This window comes from Patiria miniata, unplaced genomic scaffold (genome assembly GCF_015706575.1).
Source record: "Patiria miniata isolate m_02_andy unplaced genomic scaffold, ASM1570657v1 HiC_scaffold_20, whole genome shotgun sequence".
Classification (NCBI taxonomy): domain Eukaryota; kingdom Metazoa; phylum Echinodermata; class Asteroidea; order Valvatida; family Asterinidae; genus Patiria; species Patiria miniata.
The window spans coordinates 30,090,976-30,110,791 of NW_024037059.1; the positions used below are offsets into that span (position 1 = coordinate 30,090,976).

Consider the following 19,816-nt stretch of genomic DNA (forward strand, 5'->3'; position numbering starts at 1 on the left):
CTCCTGCGGTTTTTTTCGTGTGAGAAAGAGAGTCAATCTTGCAATGCCGTAAACTCAACTAGTTGGCTTTCAACGCAGCCCAAACAATGATTGTCAATCACAGCGAATTCTTGGTGACACTTGGCCAGGGATGGAATTAACGTTTGCCACCTGCCGTACAACAGGAGAACCATTCACAGTAATGGAATTTATCAAACAATGACAGTGTAAAAACCAGCTTGGTTATAAAGTGCTTCTATTCAATTAATTATTTTGAACCAGTTGCCTTTATACCTGAATCTTGATTCTTGCTTGACGACTTGGCTTGACTGTCCGTTGTTGTCCTTCAGTGGTCTTGGGTCGGGGCTCTTGACTCCCGGCACGTAACGAACTCCACGGCAGGTTCTGCAGTAACCGGCCGGCTCAAACGGTTGCGCGTTTACGGTGAGAGGGTTCACGGCGGACAGTACTCGAAACTATAGTGTCAAAGTAGCTGACGGCAAATCAATAGATCATCTAGATGTCTAAGGGTTCAAAAAGTCCACGATCGCGATCTCAGTTCCTCGGGAAGATACAGCAAACAGTCCGATGACAATGTTAAACACCAAGGGACGATGTAGGCTCCCTTTAGCTAGGTCTTCAGGACGCGATGAATGTCCACGGATTGACGCGACATGACTGCTAGCTGTGTTGCCGTAGCTCATCGGGGGAGAATCTTGAACTCTGGTGCGATCAGGCTCGTCATGGGGGGAAGGGACTTCAGTGGGTCCGCTTAGGTTGTTATCGGGCTCGTCAATGGTGATCGGCCGCTGGACCATCCGATGGACGACGCACAACCAAGGTTGATAGCTGTGGATCGTCAGCAGGGGCTCGTCAGTGGGTCAGCTTGGGTGGCGATCGGGCTCGTCAGTGGTGATCGGCCACTGGAACATCCGACCGACGACGCTCAACCAAGGCTGGCTGCTGTGGCTTGGCAATAGGTTCTTGACAGCAGGACTTCGCTGTTTGGAGCTCGGATGATAGCTGGTCAGCACTTGATAGGTGAAATCTTGATCGATGTAGCAGATACAACAGGTAAGAATTCGTCAACCAGGTACGGCCGTTGATGGATTTCCTCATACCCGGATCTTCCACCAAATGTGACACCGGGGGGATCGGTGTCGAAATGGGAATGAGGAACGGCTGAAGCAAATTCTCTGTTATCTCTGTTGTTTTATTCCTGTAAAATGAAGAGAAGAGTAAATCTAATGTTGTCTCTTCAAATACAGAAGATGGAGTGCCTAAATAAATATTTACATGACAAATTATAAAAAGTATCTAAAAGTAAAATATGTCTCCATGGACGATTTAGCCAAGTAATTGAAAGCAAATGCTAAACAATAATTACTAAAGTGAAATATCAAAGGGATGGCTAAAGCATGACAAATATAAATCATTTAAACCAAAATGGCGATTCCCGCCAGAAGATCGGCGATAGCCGCCATCTTGCGGCTACGTCCGTTTTAGGACTAATTACAAAACGATACCTTAAAACACACCCAGTCTCTTGCCAAAAAACTACAAGAATATTATTACAACTCCCGTTTAGGACTATATCATTAAGGATTAAGCTAGATTGTAAGTCTAAGAATAAGGAATAAGTCGTAACAATCTATACCACAAGTCCAAGAAAACGAAGTATTGCTAACCACGAAAATGCACTATAAATCGTAGAAAAGGCTTAATAAAATATAAATGAACACGTAAGATATGAGTAGATGAGTAATTGAAGTTTAAGCTAGAAGTAATGAATTATAAGAAAATAAAGAAGTATTTACCTGTAAAATGAAGAGAAGAGTAAATCTAATGTTGTCTCTTCAAATACAGAAGATGGAGTGCGGCGGGCCGTTTGCCGGGCCGGGAAGAGTGTATTGTTACATAATTTAAATAATAATGAAAGAGGCGTAAGGATATAGTGCATAAGAAATAGTCCGGAAAATAAAAGGGGGGGGGGGTATATTTTAAACCGTCACAATCTCATTGCGACTTTAGAGGTTATAATACCAACCCAGCGTTTTTACATATTTTGATTGACGGAAAAGCAGTAAATCTGAAGAAAAAACTCAGTTTGAAAAGGGTGTTTTGTCAGTGGCTATGGCCGCGGCTACGGACGTCACGTGAGGCTCACAATGGCCTGCCTTTGAGCAATTCATTAGCACAGCTCTCGTGGCTAACCCGTCTGCCTTTTATACCCGACTTGATCCGGGTGAGCTACTCGAACGCACCCTATATTTGAATGACAAACAAAAATTGTTTGAATCCCCGAACTTAAAAGAAGTATTGACTACTTTGGTTGGTGTGGTGAAACTAGCCTCCTGAGATGATCCATGCAGCGTTCTTTATTCCCGAGGTGACACCCAGGGAAATAGAATGCTCCATGGATCACCGAGGGAGGCTAGTTTCACTTCAAGTTGAAAGCAGTCAATGTTTGTTTTATAACGCCCCACCGCTTGCTTTTGAGGGATAACTGATTAATTTAACCGAAATCTCATAAAGATGTTCTTCATTTTCAGTGTGATTGATAGTGATTGAAAACTGTCTTTTTCCGAACTACCCCTTCATGAAATGTTTGAACTTAACTTTGAAGCGCGCGGGAACAAAACACGCAACATGCAAAACGCATGTGCATATGCTGCTGTTTCTATGTTGGTTGCTACATGCATAGTACTTTGTCAGCCTTGAATAGTGTTTTTAGTCATTGTATTGTCTTTTTGGCTGTGTGTAACAGCAAAAAAATGGCTCATTAAGAAAAAAGTCCTGGCTCAAATGATTAGGTCGTGATTTATGTTTAGAAACTTGGACAAAAAAAAAGAAAAAATCAAGGAAACAAAATTAATTTCTCAAAAATTTAATTTAGTCTCATAAAAAAATCCTTCATATGCCCCAAAAAAAAAAAATCCTTGAATAAAAGACAATTTTCTCAAATACTTCAAAAGAAAACTCAATCTGGATCAAACAACGAATACAAAAACACAAGAAAGAATTTGCCAAGGAGTAAAATAAACAATTGGATACAATTTTAGGAGAATAAGAGAACAACTAAGGTTTAAAAAATGGATTGACAGAAAAAAAATACTGCAAGTCAAACTTGCGTGATTCCCCCGGCATGCTGTTTTCACAATTGTTTTAGGAACATCAGTCATGTAGGACTGTCATCCAAGTCAGATGTACATGTACATGTGTATGGTACCGAAAATATTGGGCTGTGAAGAAGTGTGTATAGGCACATGTACATATGTTTTCATCAACTGAAACAACCAACAGGTGGTCCAGATATTTCAAGCAAATCACAGACAAATGACTTGAAGAACAAGCGAAGAACTGCTCGACTAAAGCATTTTTGTAAAAACGTGTGCTTACAGCATAAGAAGGAAATTAAATCATAAAACATAGATAAAATATTCACTAGCTATAAGTCAAAACTCAACCTTACACACAGGATTATCCCACAAGGAAAACAAAATGTCTCCTTGAAAACCCACAATATCACCGTAAGTCCTTGGAGAGAAGGCCGACGTTAAAAAATCCTTTCCAACACAGATATTTACAATCTATTGAATCTAATGACATGTTAGTCAGTTTGTGTACATGTACATACAGTTAGTAAGAATCTGAGCTGCGCTCCTGAGAGACCTCGTAAATATCCATATTGGAAAGGATTTTGTTTTACGTCGGCCTTCTCTCCACAAACCACCTTTCAAGTTTGGTTGAGAGTGATGACTGAATTAACTTTATACAGTTATACTGGAACACACACACACACAGATAAGTGTTTATTTGCCTGCAATCAGGGACCCCCTATTGTCCCTCTAAGGGTTTGTACTTTTTAGGAAGACATCCCATATGTTTTGAGGACCTCTCGGGAATTGGGGACCCTATTGTCCTCTATTGTTCAACGCACCAACAAACTTGGACTCACAGAAGGAATACGCGATCGCAATATATTCCCCTGTCTGGCTTGAAAGCTTACTTGGTTTAAGATAGCTAAGGCCAAAAAAAAATATATATTCGGTCTCTGGTCAGACCAAAGTTCCGGAATTGACGCGGCGACGCGGCTTGTTTTTTTTTTGGGGGGCTTTTTTTTTTTTTCCTTCAAGCTTGGATTGTACAGACAATGTGGGTACTATTTTGCTTTGTTGGTGTCCTCATGTACATTGGTGTCCTCCATAATTTGCCTTGGTGCTTTCGATCATTTGCCTTGGTGCAATTTGCCATTCCTTGGTGCTCTTTGGTAAAAAAAATTTGAGGAGGTGCGGAAATAGAGGGCGCTGTTGGAGCTACCGCGGAACAGTTTGGAAAAAAAAAAGATCGACGCGCATGATTAAAATCGACGGGCGCGCTGACCAGAGACCGACTTATTTTTTTTTTGGCCTAATGGCAAAAATCTCACTGTACACAACCGGTACGTACATGTACACTGTACATATATGCGCTAAACCAGCGACATGTACCAACATTACAAACGCTATTGATTCAAGTTTAGAGTTCAATGAGGCAGTCTATCCGTGTTTACTACGGAAGCAAAAAATGGACATTGCACAAATGATTTGTGTGATATAGTTTGTCAGTTTTGCGATCCAAGGAATTAACAAAACATGCCAAATGTACAAAGCTTTGAATTGAATATTTACATAGTCACGTGCCATTGTGTTTCATATACAATGTACTTGAACAAAATGAAGATTGGCAAAATACGCTTCATTAAGTTTTAAGACATATCATAAAACTTATGGATTTTTTATTATTATAACATTACGTACAGTGATGATCTTATTTTACAACATTGCAGTAGTAAATTCAATTTTGTGAATTGAATGTCGAACGTTAAGAAGTTGCGGTCCCAGTTCAATCTCAAAATAGTTTGTCAGCAAAAACTGTTACACGGTTCAAGAAACATTCAACGCTTTGTCTCTTTCTCCACTGTTTATGATTGGATTTCTCTTGCCGACTTTATTATTGGAGAGTACACCATAGGCCTACTCACACAGTTGTGGGGACCGAAAACGCTGTGGGGATAGCAGAAAGTCCCCATAACTTGGTCCTAATTTGCCTAACAATGAAAAACTCCCCCATAATGCGGTGTAGGCCAACGCGCATGCCGAAATACGTTGAGGGAGGCTATTAACTAAAACACACCAACATTACCAGTTAATGCAATTTCGAACACATTTTACAATTTGGATGAATATCAAAATTTCAGGAATGTATAGCAGATCTAAATAGCCCTGGTTCAACTACAACGTTGGTTATGTTCTGCAGGGCCTTGTAAGGCAAATCATATCAGTAGGTTAGCCTCGGTTCAAGTACAGCGGTTAGTTTTTCAGAGGGGCCATAATCATGCAAATCACATCCGCTCAAAGATCTTAACGGAGTGTAGGTCAGCGACAACTACGTCGCCAGCGGGGGTGAATGCCATTCCTAATGGATTGTACAACCTTTGAGCTACCGTTGCTACGAATGCACCATTTGAATCGTATCGCTGCACTTCAGCACCTCTGATTTTGCCAGAATGAACAGCGACATAGATGGTCTCATCATCTTCACACAGGACACCAGTTGCCTTAGCAGCTTTGCCATTCATTAAAGTCTTGACCCTGAACATCTCTTTGCCTTTAAAGTTAACGCACAGCAAACTTTGGCCCTCAAAGTTTGTGAAGACTAAACAGCCAAGTGTGCTTATTGCCAGGTAATTGCTAACCATGTTATTTGAGATGCTTGCAATCAACGATCCGTCCAGGTTGTGGACACTGATGACCTTTCTCCCCCTGTCAGCGACTGCTACTCGTTGACTGGCAACAGCAACAGCAGTGAGGTCACTCTCTGATAGCTCATCGACATCGTCAGCCAAAGGTGTAAACTCGCGAACAAAGTGGAGCTCATTGTCAAAAACCTTCACTTTCTTTTTGTCTGTGACAAAAAGCAGATCATCATGGGACACCGCAACGCCCCGAGGAGCTTCTAACTGATGCCTAGCATCTCCCTGAGCGACCGATGTTTTATACCGACCAGTTGAGCTAAACAACGATAATAGTTTCGAATTTATGTCAGTTACTACGATGTCTCCATTTCTGAAACATGCAACAGCTGTGGCGAAGTCAAATTCCTCGTCATCGGTACCTCTTTTGCCGAACTTTTCCTTTAATTGCCATTTCTCGCTGACACAGACCTCCCCAAGATCTGCATCACTCACAACATCTTGAAATCTGACACCAATGAACGACAGACCATAATTGGCCGGTTCACACTTGAGCTCCTTCTGGAATTCCAAGTTGTGCATCACCTTTGGCTTGAGCTCCAAAAGCTCGAAATCATCGGCTTGACTCATCAAGTCATTTACTGCTGCGATGGTCTGATCTGCGCGTTCCATTTGTTCACGGTTGTGCGTGAGCGCCTTTTCGTATTCACTGTCTCTCTCCTGACCGATTTTGTTGACCTTGTCGGTGAGAAGCTTTGCTTTGTTTCTGATTTTAGAGATTTCTGCCTCCGCTTTTGCATCAATACCACTACGAGCCTGAGCCAGTTTTTTTTGCAATCTTTTTTGTGCATGTTCGATTGACTTTTCAGTAGATTTGAAGTGCTGCCTGCTCTTCTTGAACTTCTGCAGTATGTTGTCAACCTCACTGCGGAAGGACCTGATAGAGTCATCAATCTTTAATAAATTGTGCTTTGCCGACCGATGATCTAATGTGGCACACATTGAGCAGATTAAGGTATTGCATGTGTCACAGAAGAAACACAGAGGATGGTCAGTGTGGATCGTACACATTCGGGTGATGGGTTTGCTATGTTCTGCTGGAGGCAGCTTAGATTCCTGCCAATCTCCCAATGAAATGATTTGATGGTCTTTGGTGGACTTGACCCTCCCATGGGTTTTCCTGCATTCCTGACAGAGGTTATCACTACAATCAAGACACCTCCAAGTGGCCTCCTTGCCTTCTCCACAGTCACAAGTGGTGGTAGGTGCCGATGCTTCTCCTAATACCGCCTTCTGTTGTTTGACCTCATCGACAAGAGAGCTAAGAAAGAAAGACGAAGCTAGACTCTGCAATCCTCCATCAGGAACTTGCGTCTCTCTCCTGCAGACTGGACATGTAATCTTCTCTGTCTCTGGCTTCTGTTTGCTCATCATCTCTTTCAGACACTTCAGGCAGATGCTGTGGAGACAGTCCAGCATCTTGGGATCCTTGAAAAGACAGCAACAGATTGGACATTCCAGATGCCCCTGGCTGATCTTCCACACAGGTTTGACTGCAGCCTCCGCCATATTTCAGATGTGACCTAATCAAAACACAACAAATCTCTGTGTCTGAAAAAGCTCAAAATTATAACAAACAGCTGGTTGCCCCATAGAGCTGTGCATCGGAACTGGGTACCCGAGTACCCGATCGTTAATGCCAGGAACCAGTTCCAGATTATGGAATCGAGTATCCGTAACCAACTTTGCAAATTACTTGATAACTTTTCAGTCAATGAAAAAGAAATGTTTTGAATGTCAGTGGGAAAATTTCAAAATGAAAAACAGGATACATTGCATTCAAATCCAATTTCACATTTTATGATACTTGCGAAAGTTGTAGTTTTCACCACATAGCTAAAGAGCTCACTGTATACACCCTATCTAGCCTATAATTGCTGCACCGATGTGGTAGTACTATCATGCGGACCTTTATGGACAATCTGAATTTATTTAACGGGTACCAGGTACCCATATTTTTTTCAATAGGGTACCCGTATTTTTTTCAATAGGGTACCCATATTTTTTTCAATAGGGTACCTGGTTTCTGTACTAACCAAGTGCACACCCCTATATGCCCCAACCCATCTCTTTTACGGCAAACCAGCCTGGGATACGTACATTTCTATTTGGGTTATTCTATAAATTGGGGTCCAAAATGGGACATTGCAGTAAAAGGGCTCAAAAACTTGAAGTTATTTTAATTATGGTCAATCTTGTTTTTCATAATATGAAATGTATTTACTTCCATCAGGATGGTAAAGTGCAAGCCTTTTCAGCAGAAAGGAGATCCTTAACAACTTCATGTCATCTGGAATATTAAAAACACTAAGCTTTAAACATAACTGGGACACCACAGGACACCATGTTACGTGTGAAATTATTTCAACATTACAAATGGTCATATATTTTTTGTTTCTTAGCATCGCTGTCTTGTTTTTTTCTTTAGCCTTTTATTTAATGGACAGAATTTGTTAATTACCAAGGAAAAGTAAGCAATGTAATCATGCAAGACACTTCACACAGCAGAATTGGTTCACACGTAACAGGGACACCGGGGGACACCAAACGTTACATGTGAAACCATAATATTGGGGAGCACCATATCACATCTTCACACATCTATTTCTTTAAAAATTGTATCTTATGTTGAAATTGAGTTACTCCTATTCATCATTTTAACCTAAAAAATGGCATAGTTTACCTTCTAAGGAGGCAAAAATATAATTTTTTTGAGACTAATTTTTGTCCCACTTGTTAAGCCAAAATTTGAGAATTTTCGGCTTTATTTTTTAATCAAAACAGGAACTAAATGGGATCAAGATAACAAATTTGTAGGTTTTATCAATGCAACTTTATTGGAGTTTGTTACACATAAAGTATCATTAACTTGAATACATTTCCTATTTAGTTATAAAACAAAAAAAGGCAACTTTTCGTATTTGACCCCTAAATTATAGAATGACTCATTTACACTGATTGACTGCACGCTAACTCATTGGGAGTTACAAATTAACAGCGGCCGTTTACTGTTCTTCAATACTTGAAATATTGGCTGCAGCCTCCGCCATATTTCAAGTGTAACCTAATCAAAAGAGAACAAACCTCTGTGTCTGAAACAGTTCAAAATCATCACAAACAGGTGATTGCCCCATACAGCTGTGCATCATCAGACCGGAACCGGGTACCCGAGTACCTGACCGTTAATGTCAGGAACCGGTTCCAGATTATGGAATCGAGTACCCGTAACCAACTTTGCAAATTACTTAACTTCTCAGTCAATGAAAAAGAAATGTTTGGAATGTCATTGGGAAAATTTCAAAATGAAAAAAAGGATACATGGAAAACCAAAACTAATTTCATGTTTTATGATGCTTGCAAAAGTTGCAGTTTTTACCACATAGCTAAAGCGCTCACTGTAGTATACACCCTATCTAGCCGTATTGCCTCACCGATGTGGTAGTATTATCATGCAGACCTTTCTGAACAATCTGAACAGCAACTTTCCAGATTTGAATTTTTGGCTTGGGTTTCTTTAACAGGTACCCATATTTTTTCAATAGGGTACCCAGTTCCTTTACTATACCCATAAGTGCACACCCCTATGCCCCAACCCATCCATGGGCGTCGCGAGGGGGGCGGGGGCAAGGGGGGCACTTGGCCCCCCCCCCCCCCCTAGAAAGGAGAAAAAAAAGGAAGAAAAAAGAAAGGGAAAAAAGAAAATGAAAAGAGGCGCGAAGACAAAGTGGTGTAAATTTAATGAGTTGGGGGGGGGGGGATGTCCCTGCCCCCCTCTAAAACTGATAAATCGAGAATGTGTTGAGAAATACAAGCATTTTTTGGCAAAATTTGTTTTTGCCGCCTCTAGAAAAAATCCTGGCGACGCCCATGAACCCATCTCTTTTACGGCACACCAGCCTGGGATACATTTGTATTTACACTGACTAATTGACTGCATGCTAACTCATTGGGAGTTAAAAATGAACAGCGGTTGTTTACTGTTCTTTAATACACAGATATATGGCCGATATCTTTTAATATGCAGAAATAACAGAGTTGTAACTGATTAAGTCACTGATTTTTGTGACTTGAGTGAAGTCAAGTCATTTTAAGAGGTGACACGACTCGAGTCGAGTCATTAGGTCAAGAAGGTCAAGTCGAGTCACAGTTTGTAGTCAAGTCCAGTCAAGTCAATTATGTAGCTCGAGTCAATTTGAGTCACAAATATTTGAACACTATACAATAAATAATCACGAGAGAGAAAGTCATTTTTTTGCTTTTTTCATTTTCGTTCGGGTTACTACATGTGGTGACACCGCATTTGACTCTTAATCATGGGCGTCGCGAGGGGGGGGGCAGGGGGGGCACTTGCCCCCCCCCCCCTGGAAAAGCAAAAAAAAAAAAAAAAAAAAAGGAAGAAAAAAAAAGAAAAAAAACGAAAAGAAAAAGAGGCGCAAGGACAAAGTGGTGTAAATTTAATGAGTTGGGGGGGGGGCAAAAGGTCCCTGCCCCCCTCTAAAACTGATAAATCGAGAATGTGTTGAGAAATACAAGCATTTTTTGGCAAAAAAAATTTTTGCCCCCCTCTAGAAAAAATCCTAACGACGCCCATGCTCTTAATGAAAATATAAAGGTGGTGCCAGCTGATCGCCATTCAACTAATGGGGACACTGATCAAACCATGTATATATTCATGAACATTCTAACGTGACCTGAACAAAAACCGGCACCGGTGTAAGTCATTGCAAATATTTTTCTCAAAGTCAAGTCATTCTGATGAGGGACTCGAGTCGAGTCGAGTCATTTGCTCACAGTAATTCAAGTCGAGTTGAGTCATTTTCCGTTAGGGACTTGAGTTGAGTCGAGTCACCAAATTTTGTGACTCGAGTCGGACTCGAGTCGAGTCAATGACTAGAGTCATTACAACTCTGAGAGATAAAAATAATGGGAGTAGGCCCGAAAGTAAAAAGGACCCAAAAGTAAAAAGGCCCAAAAGTAAAAAGACATAGACTCGTATTTTCAGACTTCAATTCAGAAAAGAGAATTCGATATTTTTTAAAAGCGTCATGTTTATAACAAACATACCTACATGTACTTGCGCATCACATGCACTGAAATGCTAAACATTGATGCATTGATAATTTTCCTGGTAGGCCTATAGGCTACATTTGACATGTTCAAAAACAAAGCGAAACGGACGAAAAGCAAAGACCATTTAAAATCCAGCCAAAACGCCAAAACTCACCTACTTTATCTGGATCAACAGTTTCCCACCACAAACGTGAAACTTCCGTCAAATGTAAAAAAAGAAAAGGATGGCAAAACTACCATCAATTAACTTGCAAGTTGTAAGGTTCTGTAAGCCTAGGTTTATACGTGTACATGTCAGGCCTCTTCAAGCGATGAATGGTGCAACAACAGCTAGTTAATTCACTCCTTTACTCAACACTGGAAAAACCAGTTGCTATTTTTGTCACACAGTACCGTAAAGATAGCAACCCTATGATAATGGTCTTTATTCAAGTTCAATATAGGCCTACACACTAACAATGCTGCAAATGATATTGAAATTAAAGTCCACAGTTCAAACAGGCAACCTAACTCTGTCTATGGAAGCACAAAATGGACATTGCACAAATATCACCACTGCATGCATTTTTATAACTCCTTTTGCATGTATAACTGTTAAAAATGCCTACAAATAGGCCTTCAATTTTATACTTTTAACAATATGAAAATGGAAAAAGGAGGGTTGAAAATAAGAACTGAAAGTAGGATGTATTAAGGTATCCACGATACAAACATGGGCTTCGCGAGGGGGGGGGGCGCTCCCCACCCCCCCCACCCCCCCCCCCCCACACAAAGCAAAAAAAAGAGGCATGAAGTCATAGCGGTGAAAATTTAATTGGTGGGGGGGGGGGGGTGGAGTGTCTCTGCCCCCCACTAAAACTGATCAATCGAGAATATGTTGAGAAATACAAGAGTTTTTTTGGAAAATTATGTTTTGCCCCCTCTAGAAAAAATCCTGGTGACGCTCATGGATACAAAGCTAAAAATTAGGAAAAATACCCTACGTTTCATGCATGCCTACAATAGGAATGACTGTTACCAGTTGTAGTAGAAAAACTAGCAGATGGTAGGGGTAAGGTGGCTTGGCTTTTTGTTAAATCTTGGCCACAAGAATAGTCCATTATTTAAAGAACATTCTGCAAAGTCCATCCACAAATGATCGAGGCCCAAGTAGGAATATTACAATAAATATAGAAAAGCAACCCTTAGTAAAGCTGGTCGGACTACCTGTGAAATTATTCTTTCTGGCATAACATGCTGTCATTGTGATGAAAACAATATAAGAAGGCCGTTTCCAAATATATGTCAGATGACACATTTCTGGAAATTTCCGCTAGTAGTTGGTTTGCAATTTGGCAAATCTGTGAATGGGTGCGCACAAGCTTTGACACGACACACACACGTGTGAGGTTGCTATCATTCATGGGTTATCGTGTGACATCACATAGCTGCAGTCAGCTGAATGAGAACTTGTCTCGGATGCTGATTTTGGGTGCAATTCAAAATATGACCCGGCAGTTTTTGAATTGAAATTGAGATCCTAGAAGATTGATTCTTCTGAATACACAGCATTCACAGAGCTAAAACTTCATCAAGTTTGTTGTTAATCACCCGTCCTAAAATTTTGAGCACTTGTGTTGCTTCAAGCGAAAAAAAAAAATGCACAAATGACTGGTTGCATGGAATGGTAAAACAAGCCTCCTGAGATGATCTATGCAGCGTTCTTTGTTCCTGAGGTGACACCCAGGGAGGTGGAATGATCCATGGATCACCGAGGGAGGCTAGTTTCACTACAAGTTTGAAGCAGTCAATATTTGTTTTATAATACCTCAGCCACAGATTCTGCTTGTTCTTGAGAGATAACTGGTTAATTTAACTGAAATCTCATAAATCTCGGTCTTTTTCCGAACTACCCTTCATGAAATGTTTGAACTTAACTTTGAAGCGCGCGGGAACAAAACGCACAACATGCAAAATGCATGTGCATACGCTGCTGTTGCTATGTTGGTTGCAACGTGCATAGTACTTTGTCAGCCTTGAACAGTCTTTTAGTCGTTGTATTGTCTTTTTGGCTGTGTGTAACGGCAAAAAAAATGGCTCACTAAGAAAAAATGCTGGTTCAAAAGACTAGGTCACGGTTTACTTTGAGAAAAACTCGGACAAAGAAGAAAGAGAATCAAGGACACAAAATAAACTTCTGAAAGATTTAATTTAGTCTCATTTAAAATAAATCCTTCACATGCAAAACAAATTTGAATCCTCATATAAAAAAGACAATTTTCTTAAATACTTCAAAAGCAAACGCAATCTGGATCAAACAACGAATACAAAAACACAAAAGGAAGTTGCCAAGGAGTAAAATAACAATTCGATACAATATTAGGAGAATAAGAGAAAAATTAAGGTATACAAAAATGGATTGACAGAAAAAAAATACTGCAAGTCAAACTTGCGCGATCCCCCTGGCATGCTGTTTCTACAATTATTTTAGTGACATCTGTCATGTCGGACTGTCATCCAAGTCAGATGTACATGTACATGTGTATGGTACTGAAAATATTGGGCTGCGAAGAAGTGTGTATTATTAGTTATCCCGCGAGAACAAGTGGGCTGTGGAGAATCATGTATAGGCACATGTACATATGTTTTTGTCAACTAAAACAACCAACAGTTGGTTCAGATATTTCAAGCAAATCACAGACAAGTGACGTGAAGAACTGCCTGACTAAAGCATTTTTGTAAAACGTGTGCTTACAGCATAAGAAGGAAATTAAATCAAACCTTAAAACATAGATGAAATATTCACACAGGATTATCCCACAAGGAAAACAAAATGTCTCCTTGAAAACCCACAATATCACCGTAAGTCCTTGGAGAGAAGGCCGACGTTAAAAAATCCTTTCCAACACAGATATTGACAATCTATTGAATCTAACGACATGTCAGTCAGTTTGTGTACATGAACAGGCAGTTAGTAAGAATCTGAGCTGCGCTCCTGAGAGACCTCGTAAATATCCATATTGGAAAGGATTTTGTTTTACGTTGGCCTTCTCGATCTCCACAGACCACCTTTCAAGTTTGGTTGAGATTGATGACTGAATTAACTTTATACAGTTAACTGGAACACACACACACACAGATAAGTGTTTATTTGCCTGCAATCAGGGACCCCCTATTGTCCCTCTAATTGTTTGTACTTTTTAGGAAGACATCCCATATGTTTTGTACACGAATCCAAATTGGGGACCTCTCGGGAATTGGGGACCCTATTGTCCTCTATTGTTCAACGCACAAACAAATTGGACTCACAGAAGGAATACGCGATCGCAATATATTCCCCTGCCTGGCTTGAAAGCTTACTTGGTTTAAGATAGCTAATGGCAAAAATCTTACTGTACACAACCGGTACGTACATGTACACTGAACATATATGCGCTAAACCAGCGACATGTACCAACATTACAAATGCTATTGATTCAAGTTCAGAGTTCAATGAGGCAGTCTGTCCGTGTTTACTACGGAAACACAAAATGGACATTGCACAAATGATTTGTGTGATATAGTTTGTCAGTTTTGCGATCCAAGGAATTAACAAAACATGCCAAATGTACAAAGCTTGGAATTGAATATTTACATAGTCACGTGCAATTGTGTTTCATATACAATGTACTTTTACAAAATGGAGATTGGCGATATTCGCTTCATTAAGATTTAGGACATTTCATATTACCTAATATAAAAGTTGTGGACTTTTTTATTATTATAACATTACAAACAGTGATGACTATATATTTTCAATTTTGTGAATTGAATGTCGAATGTTAAGAAGTAGCGGTCCCTTCAATCTTAAAATATTTTGTCAGCAAAAACTGTTTTACAGTTCAAGAAACTCTTTTTCTCTTTCTCTACTGTTTATAATTGGATTTCTCTTTCCGACTTTATTACTGGAGAGTACACCATAGGCATACACATATTTGTGGGGACCGAAAACGCTGTGGGGACAGCAGAAAGTCCCCACAACTCGGTTCGTATTTTCCTAACAATAAAAAAACTTCCCCATACCATGATGTAGGCCTACGCACATGGCGAAATACGTTGAGGGAGATTAACTGAAACACACCAATGTTACCAGTTAATTCATTTTCGAACGGGTTTTACAATCTGGGTAAATATTGTAATATCAGGAATGTAGCAAATGTAAATAGCCCTGGTTCAACTACAACATGTCATGTTCTGCGGGGCCTTGTATGGCAAATCATAGGATGTAAGTTGGCCCCGGTTCAAGTACAGCGGTTAGTTTTTTTTGAGGGCCATAATCAAGCAAATCACATCCGCTCAAAGATCTTAACGGAGTGTCGGTCAGCAACAACCACGTCGCCAATGGGGGTGAATGCCATTTCTATCGGATTGTACAACCCATGAGCTACTGTTGCTACGAATGCACCATTTGAATCGTAACGCTGCACTTCAGCACCTCCGATTTTGCCAGAATGAACAGCGACATAGATGGTCTCATCATCATCGCACAGGACACCAGCTGGCTTTGCAGCTTTGCCATTCATTAATGTCTTGACACTGAACATCTCTTTACCTTTAAAGTCGATGCACAGCAAACTTTGGCCCTCAAAGTTTGTGAAGACTAAACAGCCGAAATTGCTTATTGCCAAGAAAAAGTCAACCATGCTATTTGAGATGCTTGCAATCAACGATCCGTCCAGGTTGTGGACACTGGTGACCTTTCTCCCCTTGTCAGCGACTGCTACTCGTTGATTGTCAACAGCAATACCACGGAGGTCACTCTCTGATCTCCCATCAACATCATCAGCCAAAGGTGTAAACTCGCGAACAAAGTGGAGCTCATTGTCAAAAACCTTCACTTTCTTTTTGTCCGTGATAAAAAGCAGATCATCATGGGACACGGCAATGCCATAAGGAGCTTCCAACTGATGCCTAGCATCTCCTCTAGCAACTGATGTTTTATACCTCCCAGTTGAGTTAATCAACGATAACCGTTTCAAAATTACGTCAGTTACTACGATGTCCCCGTTTCTGAAACATGCAACACCCCTGACGCCTTTAAATTCCACGTCACCGGTACCTTCTTTGCCGAACTCTTCCTTTAACTGCCATTTCTCGCTGACACAGACCTCCCCAAGCTCTGCATCTTTCACAACGTCTTGACATCTGACACCTATGAACGACGGACCATGATTCGCCGGTTCACACTTGAGCTCCTTCTGGAATTCCAAGTTGTGCATCACCTTCGGCTTGAGCTCCAAAAGCTCAAAATCATCGGCTTGACTCATCAAGTCATTTACTGCCGCGATGGTCTGATCTGCGCATTCCATCTGTTCACGGTTGTGCATGAGCGCCTTTTCGTACTCACTGTCTCTCTCCTGACCGATTTTGTTGACCTTGTCAGTGAGACACTTTGCTTTGTTTCTAATTTTAGTGATCTCTGCCTCTGCTTTTGCATCAATATCACTACGAGCCTGAGCCAGTTTCGTTTGCAATCTACTTCGTGCATGTTCAATTGACTTTTCAGTAGATTTGAATCGCTGCCTGCTATTCTCGAACTTCTGCAGTATGTTGTCAACCTCACTGCGGAAAGACCTGATAGTGTCATCAATCTTGTGGTAATTGTGTTCTGCGGACCGATGATCCAATGCGGCACACATTGAGCACCACGTCCGTGCGACCAATGTCATGGTCACCCTTGGACAACACGTCCTGAAAGTCTACAAGACATTTCCGGACATCCTCATGGTACATAGCCTCCACATTGGCTGTACCCCTCTCAAACAAATCTTGCAAGTGCTGGGGTAACTCTTCACCAGCATTTGTCACCCTATCCAACTCACCATGAATTGAACCAACTTCCACCTGGGAGATCAGTCCCGCTGTTGTCCCCTCACGTGCAACTCTTTTCTCCCTTCCGGGATTGAAGACCCGCAACGCAACAACATCGGCTTCAGTCTCAACCAGAGATCTGGCCAACACCAAGCCCTTCTTGGCTAGGTCACCGCCACCTTCCATCGGTTCCACCATGGCCGGCCCGAACAAGTCGGCACCCTTCCGAGCAATTATACCCGGGACCACGGCCTCATGACCTGATGGAATCACCGTAGTTTTAGAAACTACAACACGACCAACAAAATGCTCGCCAGCACCGTTCGCACATTTGATTCGCTCACCATTGAGCCTCCACTCTTTCGACTGGAAATCTAAATTTCCACCTGTGGGTACCAGGAAATCCATGCCCAGGATACCACAGTATTTCATGTCAACAAACACTGCCCTGACTTGGTGCGTGGTTCGACCCACTTGTACCTCTACCCAAGCTATACCCAACACGGCTAGCTGACTACCGTCAACTTGCTTTACCTGAACATCATCCGTCTGTAAGACGGGTCTTTTCTCCTTAGGAATTTGGTAGTACACCGTACTATTTATCAAAGTATCGGTGGACCCCGTGTCGATCAAAAATCGACACTTTGTCGTCCTTACCATCCCATCAACAAACAAACCATAACGAGCTCCACTACTGGGATTAGGCAGAGTTATGACTCGTTGCCCATCCCCAGGCTTTGACCTTTTCTCTCCACCACCACCCTCGCTGTCACTGTGTTGTCTCTTGAACCCTTTTGATCTCTCAGCCTTCCCGCGGGTTCTACGGGGGGCTGACTGACGTTTCCCTGCTTTGGAGTTTTCTTGCATTCCCGGGCAAAGTGCCCTTTGTCACCACATCTGAAACACCGCAAGGCCCCAGGTTCAGGCATACCGGGCTTGTGAGTCTGGGGAGACAACACGCCCTTACCCTGACCTTGACCTTTAATCTGACTTGACAAAGACTTCACCAATTCAGCCACAGAGTCCAAAGTTTTGGCCTGCTTATTGAGATTCTCTTCGAGAGTGTCCAGCCTCTGTTCAGTTACTGAACCCAAAGCTCTTGCCAATTTAGCGGGCTTCCGGTCCAGCAATCTGTGCTGTTCCACCTTCTCGAAATTCTCAGTCTCCAGGGCAGCCTGGACTGCTTCATCCAAAGTTTTTGGACGAGCCCTATTGATGCCCTCCCTAACTGAATGACTGTCAACAGCATCTATGAAGTGGTTCTTAGCCAACCTCTCACGAGCATCTTCCTGCAACTCAGGGTATGCTCTCGCTGTCAATTCGTGAATCGCTTGCCCTAATTCAAGCAGAGTCTCCTTCGGCTTTTGGCGCCGATGTCTCAGTTCGACGAGATAATTTTCACTCTGTCGAGCTGACCCAAACCTGCGCTCCAACAACTTTACAAGCGCACTATACGTGTACTTGTGGCCAGAGTCACCGAATAACCGTAGAGCGTCTCCCTGCAAGCTTGCGGCTAACCACCTCGCAGCCTGCTCCTCGCTCCACATATTCACCTCACGACACGACTCAAAATGGCGGAAGTACTCCTTCCAGAGCACCTTTCCGCTGTACCAATCAGGGGTTATGTTTGGCCTGCGATTTGGTCGCTCCAAACTACCCATCTGACCCACATCACCATGGACCCGTGCCTCTCTTTTCAGTGGCCACGGACCTACCGACGAGATGTCAACTTCAGCTGAACTGTTGTTCTTCGCCTCGACTGGTCGAGTCGCAAAACTTAACAGTTCGCTCTTCACCTGTTTAGGGGTTACCATCCCCATGTCACCAACGAACGGGTTGGTACTCGCCAAACCCCGTTCCAAGCCACCTTCAGGGATGAACGACATCAGATCACCATTTGGATCATCCGTCTTCCTGGCAACAGGCGTCGACTGCGCTCGGGGGAATATCCCTGAGCTCTGTCCTTTCTGAGGTGTACTTTCCATGAAAGTCACCTCCCTCCCCACTTTAGGGGCTAACTCTGGCACCATATTTGCGCCTGAAACTCTTTCCGCTGCTCCAGAGACATACCCAGAAGTCTCTTCGGGCAACCTGAGCTCAACATCAGAATCAACCCGATGGAGCACACGCCGGCTTCCACCTGGCGCGTCCATGTTTCCTTCCTTTGGGGAAACACCCGACTGCAACTCCATGGCAGCCTTCAACTTCTTTGCAATGAGGTCATTTTCCCACTGCAGAAATTGGGCTTCCAAACGCAGTCTTTGCACCTCGGCCTCAGCACTTGAGGTGCCCACTCGACCCTTAGAGCCTTCGCTCATCATTCCAAACAACCACCGAAATCACCACAGAACCACAACAACAATTCAACAATTGTGCAATTCAATTATTTAACAGAGAAATCAACTTAATCATTCACAATCATCCCACTTCTGACACCATTTGTGGCGGGAACCCCCCCGGGCCAACCCAAGTCTGTTAGGATAAGTCTGACTCCTAGTGGGGTGAAGACAATCTTCCCAAACCAAGGCTCTTCCCTAGACGAGAGATCACTCAGAGCGACCTTCAAGGCTAAGGGTGCAGGTCCGTTTTGGTGGAAATCTACCGCCCGATTATGAATAAGTGTTGATTATTTATCTCTGTTAATTAATTGCACAATAAACCTGTAAACATAAACACCGGAAGCAGAATTGTCGGTAATCTCAAACAACAATGATCGTAATTTATTCAACAATAATCAAGTACAACAATTAGGATGTGATTCGGTGGGTTGTTTTATTAACAGGGTCCTTAGTTAATTACTGGAGAGAGCCCGCTGCTCGTCTATGCAACAACGCACACAGCATTAAGCACTAGACAACAATGGCAGCAATGAGCAACTATGCACAGCGCTAGTAATGAATCGCTAAGTTAGCCAAACACAGCGTCACAAGCACACAACAGCCGCTTAGCAATGTATACAGTCCGTTAGCAGGGTACCCGCTACGCCGTGCGTGTAAGCCAGAATTCAGCTACACATACCAGCGCGACCCCAGTACAGCTACACAGACTTTGTACACAAATCGCCTAAGCAATTTCACATAAGCAGGGTACCAGTAATTCACCTACTTCTCTGCCCGCTGTCGCAGCTACACCCGGCACTCAACA

At 42.2% G+C, this 19,816-nt stretch overlaps 1 protein-coding gene across 1 annotated transcript; it reads right to left on the reverse strand.

The window, feature by feature from the left end:
• Positions 1-125: 125 nt before the first annotated feature.
• LOC119728002 lies at positions 126-7,282 on the reverse strand. The gene is made up of 3 exons (XM_038200081.1): positions 5,367-7,282; positions 1,797-1,982; positions 126-1,198 (listed from the first exon to the last, which is right to left on the reverse strand). The coding sequence occupies exons 1-3, from the start codon at positions 7,280-7,282 to the stop codon at positions 886-888; spliced, it is 2,415 nt and encodes an 804-aa protein (XP_038056009.1). The 3' UTR covers positions 126-885.
• Between the last annotated feature and the right edge of the window lie 12,534 nt (positions 7,283-19,816).